The sequence below is a fragment of the Austrofundulus limnaeus genome, unplaced genomic scaffold (assembly GCF_001266775.1).
Source record: "Austrofundulus limnaeus strain Quisiro unplaced genomic scaffold, Austrofundulus_limnaeus-1.0 Scaffold41, whole genome shotgun sequence".
Classification (NCBI taxonomy): domain Eukaryota; kingdom Metazoa; phylum Chordata; class Actinopteri; order Cyprinodontiformes; family Rivulidae; genus Austrofundulus; species Austrofundulus limnaeus.
The window spans coordinates 2,371,644-2,379,846 of record NW_013952443.1 but is presented as its reverse complement, the minus strand read 5'-3'; the positions used below and the strand labels follow the sequence as shown (position 1 = coordinate 2,379,846).

General features: G+C 42.9%; 1 protein-coding gene across 1 annotated transcript in view; it reads left to right on the top strand.

Annotated features, from left to right (window-relative positions):
* hmcn1 (hemicentin 1) overlaps positions 1-8,203 on the top strand; it is a gene marked incomplete in the record, with an annotated part of 75,365 nt that overhangs the window by 63,092 nt on the left and 4,070 nt on the right. Inside the window, 19 exon segments of the mRNA XM_014007378.1 lie at positions 128-397; positions 649-819; positions 923-1,093; positions 1,210-1,380; positions 1,476-1,646; positions 1,756-1,926; positions 2,013-2,183; positions 3,672-3,818; positions 3,892-4,029; positions 4,114-4,235; positions 4,422-4,659; positions 4,787-4,849; positions 4,936-5,055; positions 5,142-5,276; positions 5,363-5,476; positions 6,121-6,246; positions 6,346-6,474; positions 7,558-7,920; positions 8,032-8,151. Coding sequence (XP_013862832.1) covers positions 128-397; positions 649-819; positions 923-1,093; positions 1,210-1,380; positions 1,476-1,646; positions 1,756-1,926; positions 2,013-2,183; positions 3,672-3,818; positions 3,892-4,029; positions 4,114-4,235; positions 4,422-4,659; positions 4,787-4,849; positions 4,936-5,055; positions 5,142-5,276; positions 5,363-5,476; positions 6,121-6,246; positions 6,346-6,474; positions 7,558-7,920; positions 8,032-8,151 — 3,111 coding nt within the window.

Below are 8,203 nucleotides of genomic sequence, written 5' to 3'. Positions count from 1 at the left end.
ACTCAGACCAGTAATACTTGGGGTCACAAGTTTTTGCCATGGATAGTTAGTGGGTCAGAAGACAAAAAATTTGGGAACCACTGTTCTAGTGAGTGCTTAATCTAATAGAAATATTCTGTTCTATCAGGTGCACCCACTATAATTGTGGAGCCGGTCGCAACTGTGGTGGATGCTGGCACAACTGTTGTACTAAATTGTCAGGCGGAGGGTGAGCCCRCGCCCATGATAGAGTGGTCTCGCCAAGGACGCCCCCTACTGGTCACCGGTCGCTTCTCCACCTTGTCCAACAGTTCCCTCAGGATCATCAGTGCCCAGAAGGAGGACACAGATGAATATGAATGTGTGGCCAGAAACTTGCTTGGATCGATGCTGATCAGGGTCACTGTCACTGTGCAAGGTGAGCTGCAGATTGGCCAATTTCATGGTATCTGTTTACATCTGTACAACAGTTAAAGGCCTCTGCGTACTACATCCGAACTGCTGCAATCGGCTCTCGTTTTTACTTTGTGCCAACTGCTTGGCTTCGTATGTGGAGGCTTTAAAGCTGAGCTGAAAAATGCTATTTGGTCATTTTTGTGAAAGGTTACAATMATTTCTATCAAGTTCGGTTTTTTATAAACGGTGTAAGAAGAATGATATGTTTTGCAGTTCATGGAGGATACTCAGAGTGGGCAGAGTGGGGCCTCTGCAGTGTATCATGTGGTGTTGGYATCCAAAAAAGGCTGAGGCAATGTAACAATCCTTTACCCGCCAATGGGGGCCGTCATTGCGCAGGATTTGACACAGAAACACRTATTTGTCAGGGAAAACCATGTCCAGGTGGGAGAACTTCAATTAAACACATTTAGAAAATTCAGCATTCCCTTTATTATGCTTGTAAATGTGTGAAAAAAATGTTTTTGCACTCTTTATTCCTGTACAGTGGATGGCAACTGGTCAGAGTGGTCTCCCTGGGAGGAGTGTTCACAAACTTGTGGCCAGGGAAACAGAACCAGGGTCCGCACCTGCAGTGACCCGCCAGCTCGACATGGAGGCAGGTCATGTGAGGGAAAGGCAGTGGAGGTCATCATGTGCAGTGTCAGGCCTTGTCCGGGTGAGAAAGTACATTTCATTCTAGTAGTACAGAAGACTTGTGACATTCAAGAAACACTCGTGGGGTCAAGTGTAGAAAGGTTTTAAGACAAGGTCAAAGCAAACATGCTCTCACAGTTGCAGGTAACTGGGGGTCCTGGCTACCATGGAGTCCTTGCAGCGAGACCTGTGGTAAAGGCATACAGTCCAGGATCCGACTGTGCAACCACCCCMCTCCAGCTTTTGATGGGCTGCAGTGTGAGGGAACAGACACGCAGACACAAGTGTGCAAGGAGAGACTTTGTCCAGGTAAAGTGATGCTTTAAGAAAATGTCGCCTCTGAGAGGCAGATTGTAAAATCAWATTAAACAATAGTATCTTTCAATTCTACTTATGTGCTCCAGTGGATGGAAAGTGGTCATCGTGGATAAGCTGGGGTGCCTGCAGTGTTTCCTGTGGGGGTGGGACCAGACAGAGGACACGCCTTTGTGCTAGCCCTGCCCCTCAGCATGGTGGMAGAAAATGCGAGGGGAACGATGTACATACTGATTTCTGTAACAGTGACCCGTGTCCCAGTAAGTTTTTTCTTTTTACAATTGAAGCATTTCACTTCTATTTACGTGTTTTCCACATTTTGCAATCTATTTCCTCTTGTGAATTTAATACTTTTCTCCACTTTGTCAGTCAGTGGTAACTGGGGTCCATGGAGCAGCTGGGGCAGCTGTAGCAAAACATGTAACGGAGGTCAGACGAGGCGCTACAGGACCTGCGACAACCCCAGACCAGCTCATGGTGGGAGATCTTGTGCCGGTACCGATGCTCAGATTCAGAGATGCAGCACTGCTGACTGCCCCGGTTAGTTAAAGTTTGATCAGGGTTAATATTTAAAAATGTGTTTGATATGCTACTAACTGCTGTGTTTTGGGGGTTTATTACTGCAGTTGATGGGAACTGGGGCTTATGGCAGCCATGGGGAGACTGTTCCTCTTCCTGCGGAGGTGGAGAGAAAACCCGTGCTCGRCTTTGTAACAGTCCATCTCCTAGTGGTGGTGGCCGACCTTGTCCGGGAGACTCCACTCAGCTGTCCAGGTGTAACATTCAGGCCTGTCCAGGTATGACATACCATAAGAATATAAGAATGTCCGGCCACTTGTTCACTTTCTAATTATGTTGGTATCTAAAAAAAGTTGAGTAGGTCATTTTTTTCAAAATGTTTTGTCTCTTCTTCAAGAGACTTCAGTCTGAGGAGTGACAGGTAAGCTCAGCTTTATAAGCAATACTTTCACATGATGAAAAAGCAACTTTAACTATGACAATAAAAATTGTTCAAATACAAAAGAGGACCATCAGCCTAACAACTGTTAGTGCCCTGATTGTCGCCTATTGTGCACAGATGACTGAGTCATACTCGTAAGAACAGCACTGTAAGATCGGGACAATTRGRCACTRAGACCTCAACCCCTGTTWAAYGACAAACATTTTTTTCCTCACCAAAATGGCTTCCTTTACTCCGCTATCACACAGATGTTCCTCCATATCAAKGATGAGAACATCTTCATCCTTGGAAGAGTGACTGCTGGTCTGTAGATGAGTGTAAACTGCTGAGTCCTGGTCTGTAGATGAGTGTAAACTGCTGAGTCCTGATCTGTAGATGAGTGTAAGCTGCTGAGTCCTGGTCTGTAGATGAGTGTAAACTGCTGAGTCCTGGCCTGATGATGAGTGTAAACTGCAAGTCCTGGCCTGTAGATGAGTGTAAACTGCTGAGTCCTGGCCTGATGATGTTGCTCTTCTGTGCTGGGCCATCCTTTTGAACAGTGGCTGCTTTGTTTCCTCTATGTATAACTGGTCCTCCTGGCACTTAACAGCATACAGAACATTGCTCTGTGCCGGGGACCGGATCTTTGGGGTGAAMCAGTCTTTGGGTGTGAAAGCCACTGGGATGTCATGTTTATAAAATAAACATGTCAGWTTCTCTGAAACTTCCACAACATGCGGAATGATTACTGGTCTGGGTTTGGGGTCTTCCATTTCACCTGGAGTCCTGTTTGGGTTTCTTGTCTGCTTTGAGGAAAGCCCAGTTTGGACAACCACACTGCTCCAGGGCCTGTCTTGTATGTGATTTATTTTTCTCCCTGGCTGCGGAGTCCTGATGACTCATAACTTGGGCTCCAGTGGATGATGGGAGTCAAATTGCAAGGACTGATTTTTGTGGGTGGGTTTGTGGTACACATCAGTTTTCAATTGTCCTCCATTCTGAGACACCACAGGCCATTTTTTATATCCTCTCGTGTAAATATTATATATTTGTCCACAGAGTTGATGTGATCAGTGAAATGTTGGACTTCTTGAGATTTGATTTAATATTTTAACTTTTAATTTTAAACGTTTTTTAACAAAGAAGAACCCCTACAGAGGGCCTATTCCATTTATTTATTTTATTTTATTTTGTGTATTTTTTTTTCTTTACTGTTGAGATGCATCAGAATGTTGGAGTTTTTTCATTTTTGAGAATCTTGTCTTGTGAACTTCTTTTTTCTGGGAATTATTTTTATGATTCTGTACATAGTGTGTTCACACTTAAAACTGTCTCTATTTGTCAGGTGGGCCACATAGGGCTCGAGGAAGCATTATAGGGAACATCAACGATATTGAGTTTGGCATTGCCCTCCTTAATGCTACCATCACTGACGGCCCGTCTGGCAGCAGGTTCATAAAAGCCACTATTTCAAATGTACCAAGAACATTAGGTAAAGTTCATATGTGTAAATGATTCCTTTTCGTTTTGATTGGAAAGCTAAATTTAGTATATTTTAATTTAAGGTCCTGCAATGAGGAAACTCATCTCCATCCTGAACCCCATCTATTGGACCACTGCACAGGAAGTAGGAGATGCTGTCAATGGTTACACCCTAACAGGAGGTCTCTTTAGACGAGAGACCCAAGTGGAGTTTGCTACAGGTAGAACTACTTGTAGGCAATCTTTCATGTTTTCACATGAAGCAAGTGGGGTGACTAACATTCAGTGGAACTGGACTCTGGCAGGTGAAATCCTGAGGATTACCCACATTGTAAGGGGCCTGGACTCTGATGGAGTGCTGCTACTGGACATTGTGGTAAACGGTCACATCCTCCAGCTGCCTTCACATGCTGACATCAACATAAAGGTATAAAAATATTACAAACTGTTGTTATTTAAACTATATTCGTTAATGTTCCATGTTCAAAAATAAATAACAGAATAGATTTATCATTAACTTGCAAGTGACTCCACATATTTAGGTGCCATTTGCATTAYAGCTTCAATGTACGTTGTCGAACTGGTCAAATAGCATCCCCATGTGTTCTTCCAGGACTACACTGAGGATTACATCCAGACTGGACCGGGCCAGCTGTACGCTCTGTCCACTCGTATGTTCACCATTGACAAGGAGAGTGTGCCCTACTCCTGGAACCATACCATAAGTTACGATCGGACAAAAGGAAAGATGCCTTATCTGGTAGAAACGCTCCATGCTACAGCCATCAGTGCTCTCTATCGCCCTCTGGAGGAAGTGCTGGAGTACAGCATTCAAGCTAAGATCACTAAAGGTGGGTACTTTTTTAAATTTTTTTTTACATTAGCTCTCAATAATGAATTTAATTTTTATTAAACTTTAATTTCGTTCTACAACGAACCAAAAGGATTGAGATTGAAGGTGTTTTCATGTGATTTCAGGGGATCGCAGTAACCAGTGTCCTCATGGTTTCACTTTAGTGTCTGCTGGGCCTTACTGTGCAGGTAAATCATGATATACTTCAGCGTTTGCGTCAATAAAACAACAATTTCATATCACTTGGAAATGTGAATGTTTTTCCCTGATGCAGATGAGAACGAATGTGAGGTCAGGAATCCCTGTTCTCACATTTGCCACAACGCCATGGGCACCTACTATTGCTCCTGTCCGCGGGGACTCACTATCTCAGCTGACGGCAGAACCTGCCAGGGTACAAAACATGTGATAGCTGCACTAAATAGGCATAAATTTAATTGGTCAACGTTCACATTTATTCACCGCTCCCCTCTGTTTTAGACATTGACGAGTGTTCGCTGGGCGGGAATGTGTGCCACGGTGGGCAAGACTGTGAAAACACCATCGGCTCTTACAGATGTGTGATGCGCTGTGGTCACGGCTTCAGGAGAACTGCCGATGGCCTCAGCTGCACCGGTACAACAAYTGATGTAACAAAACATTTTAACCGATTAAATCATGCAAGTTAGCTAATGTGGATTTTTCTTTGTTTTGTTGTGTAGATGTGGATGAGTGTCAGGAGTCCCATCCATGTGACCAACACTGTTCAAACACCATAGGAAGCTATCGTTGTGCCTGTGACCCTGGCTTCCACTTCAGGAACAGACGGTGTTTAGGTTAGACTATCCATCACAAAATATAAAAATAAACTGATATTAAGGCCTCTCTTTGTTCAGAAATGCAATATTATATTCTTGTAGAACTCTTTACCAATATGAGTTATTCTGGTTGGCATTGGTTGCAATAGTTTTAGCGCTAGGTGTCATTTGAACCTGAAGGAAATTTGGTGACGGATTACCTGAAGGTTAGATCCAGATTTGTAGTTTTATATGTTCTGATCATTGCAGCCATAAAGTTTAAAACAGAGAATGAGAGTGTCTTTGTCTCATCGATGTGTTCTTTCTGTTTACGTTCTAATGTCTGACGCAAAAGGAAACACCTTCAGGGGTGTAACCAGGAAGAGGCATGTTAAAAGGTTGATTCATCACTGTAGTGAGGCAGAAGACTTTACAGGTGGTTTTTAGTAGGTTCTGTGCAGTTTCTGTTTTAGAGCAGCTTTGTTTTTGCTTTTCTGATATGGTGCCCTACTGCTGTGGAGCTGATTGGAGTCAGAGAAAAGAATAAAGTTTTTAGAAGAGATTGAACTGTTTTTCTGCTATATTATTCAAACTTCCATTTATTGATCACAAAATTACCACCATACTGTATTTACAGTATTTTGGCTGCAGTGATTTACTGTAATTGACTTTTTTCATCTCAGATATAAACGAGTGCAAGCAGAGGGTTTGCCGCTCTGATCAGCAGTGTAAAAACACACGGGGTGGTTACACGTGCATCGACCTGTGTCCGAACGGGATGACCAAAGGTGGGAACGGAACGTGTGTCGGTGAGTGTCTAGCAGCTCAAAGGAGGAGAGCGTTAACTGATGAAAGGTAGCCAGAGATTACAGTTTTGATCTCTGTTGGTCTTTTGTGTCCTGGTAAAGACATCGACGAATGCAGAGATGGAACCCATCGGTGCAGATATAACCAGATCTGTGAGAATACCAGAGGCAGCTACCACTGCACATGTCCTCGTGGCTTCAGGTCCCAGGGAGTAGGACGGCCTTGTGTCGGTACGTGTAATCATTACACACATATAACACATGCAGTAAAATAAACACATTATTATACAGTATTCAGGATATTTTATTAGCAAAGGATATTTGTGCATTGCTCTTTCTCTATACTTTCATCTGCTTGCTTGCTTCTGCTACCAATTTTTATTTGGTGATTCAACTTGTGCAAAGTTACGAATAAAACTGTTGTCATGTGATGCAGATCCTGCATGCTTGCAAAATGATATGATATCATGATATTTGCTGAAGTATTTAGATTAAACAACTGCATACTTTTGCAGGTATGAAATTCATCCTTTAAGACAAGAAATTTGCCATTTTTAGCAAACTTTTCATCTCTAATCAAAATATAATTTAAAAAAATGTTTGATTTTTACAGATTTTTATTCCCATTTTCTGTCTTCTATATTTTGTTTGCATAATATTTCTTATGCTATAGTGACGTTAAGCTAGTTGCTTGWATTTCTTGTGAGTTCTGGCAGTACTGAGGACTTTAGTGCTATGACCATAAACCAGATCCAAAACCGACCAGCACCACTTCATTACTGCTCTATCTGTTTTTGTTTCTTTTCTTTTTCTTCCATTTCTGACTTTTCAAATTGTCGCAGTCATTTTTGTGTTTGGACATGGCTATCTCCTGGTGTTGCTTTATAGTGGCTTAAATTTCCTGTCTCCTGTGGCATTAACACTTAGCGCTGATGTTTGCTTTTTTTATCTGTATAAAATTGAGTTATGTGTTCAAAGATAATGTCTGATGTTACTTTTAGATAAGACGTATATAGACTCAGATTTMTTTTCTATGTTTAGAGAAGCAAAGCAAAAACTCTTATTTACGTAACAGATACAGTATAAGTGTAAKTGCATAGTTTCAATACATTTCTCTCAAAAATATGGAAATGTATTGTCATACAGCGAGGTAATTGACATATTCCCTTTCCTTCTCTCATACTCCTCTTTCATTGCTCTAAATCTTTATTTCATTTCTGCTTTTTTTCTTCTTCTCCTCTAATATATATATTTTTTCTTACTTTGTCCATTTCAACTTTTCCTGGTGCTGGTTTTTCTTTGTGCTGAGGGCAGACATAAATGAGTGTGAGCGGCTTCCGCAGCCCTGTGCCCATCAGTGCATCAACACTCCCGGCRGCTTCAAGTGCACCTGCCCACCAGGGCGCCACCTGCTGGGGGATGGCAAGTCCTGCGCTGGGCTCGAGCGTCTGCCCAGCTACGAAACGTACTCGTACGGCTATCGAACATCTCAGTCTGCCGCTGAGCGCAGCCCGAACCAGCGGCTGTACCACAGCTTGGCCTCTCACAGCTACCACTCCTACACGGCCACCACAGGAGGGCACCACAGGAGCCGCAGAGGGGCTCGCAAACGCCCCTCAAAGCTGAAAGTACTTGCATGTCAGGAGGGTTTTGAAGCCAGGGGTGGCCACTGCTTAGGTAACTATGAAGGACAGGTGACGTTGAGGCGATAACAAGGACGAGTTAACAGAGAAACATTGTTCGAGAACACCTGTCTAAGGAAATATTTGTGTTTGTGACTCCCAACAGATATCAATGAGTGTGAAGTAAGGGACACCTGCCAGCACGAGTGYGTGAACACACCAGGAAGTCACAGGTGTTTCTGTCCGGCTGGTTACCACTTGATGGCTAATGGCAAGACGTGTCAAGGTGAGATCTTAAAGTCAAAAAAGTAAAAAAAAAAGCCACTGATGATGAAGAA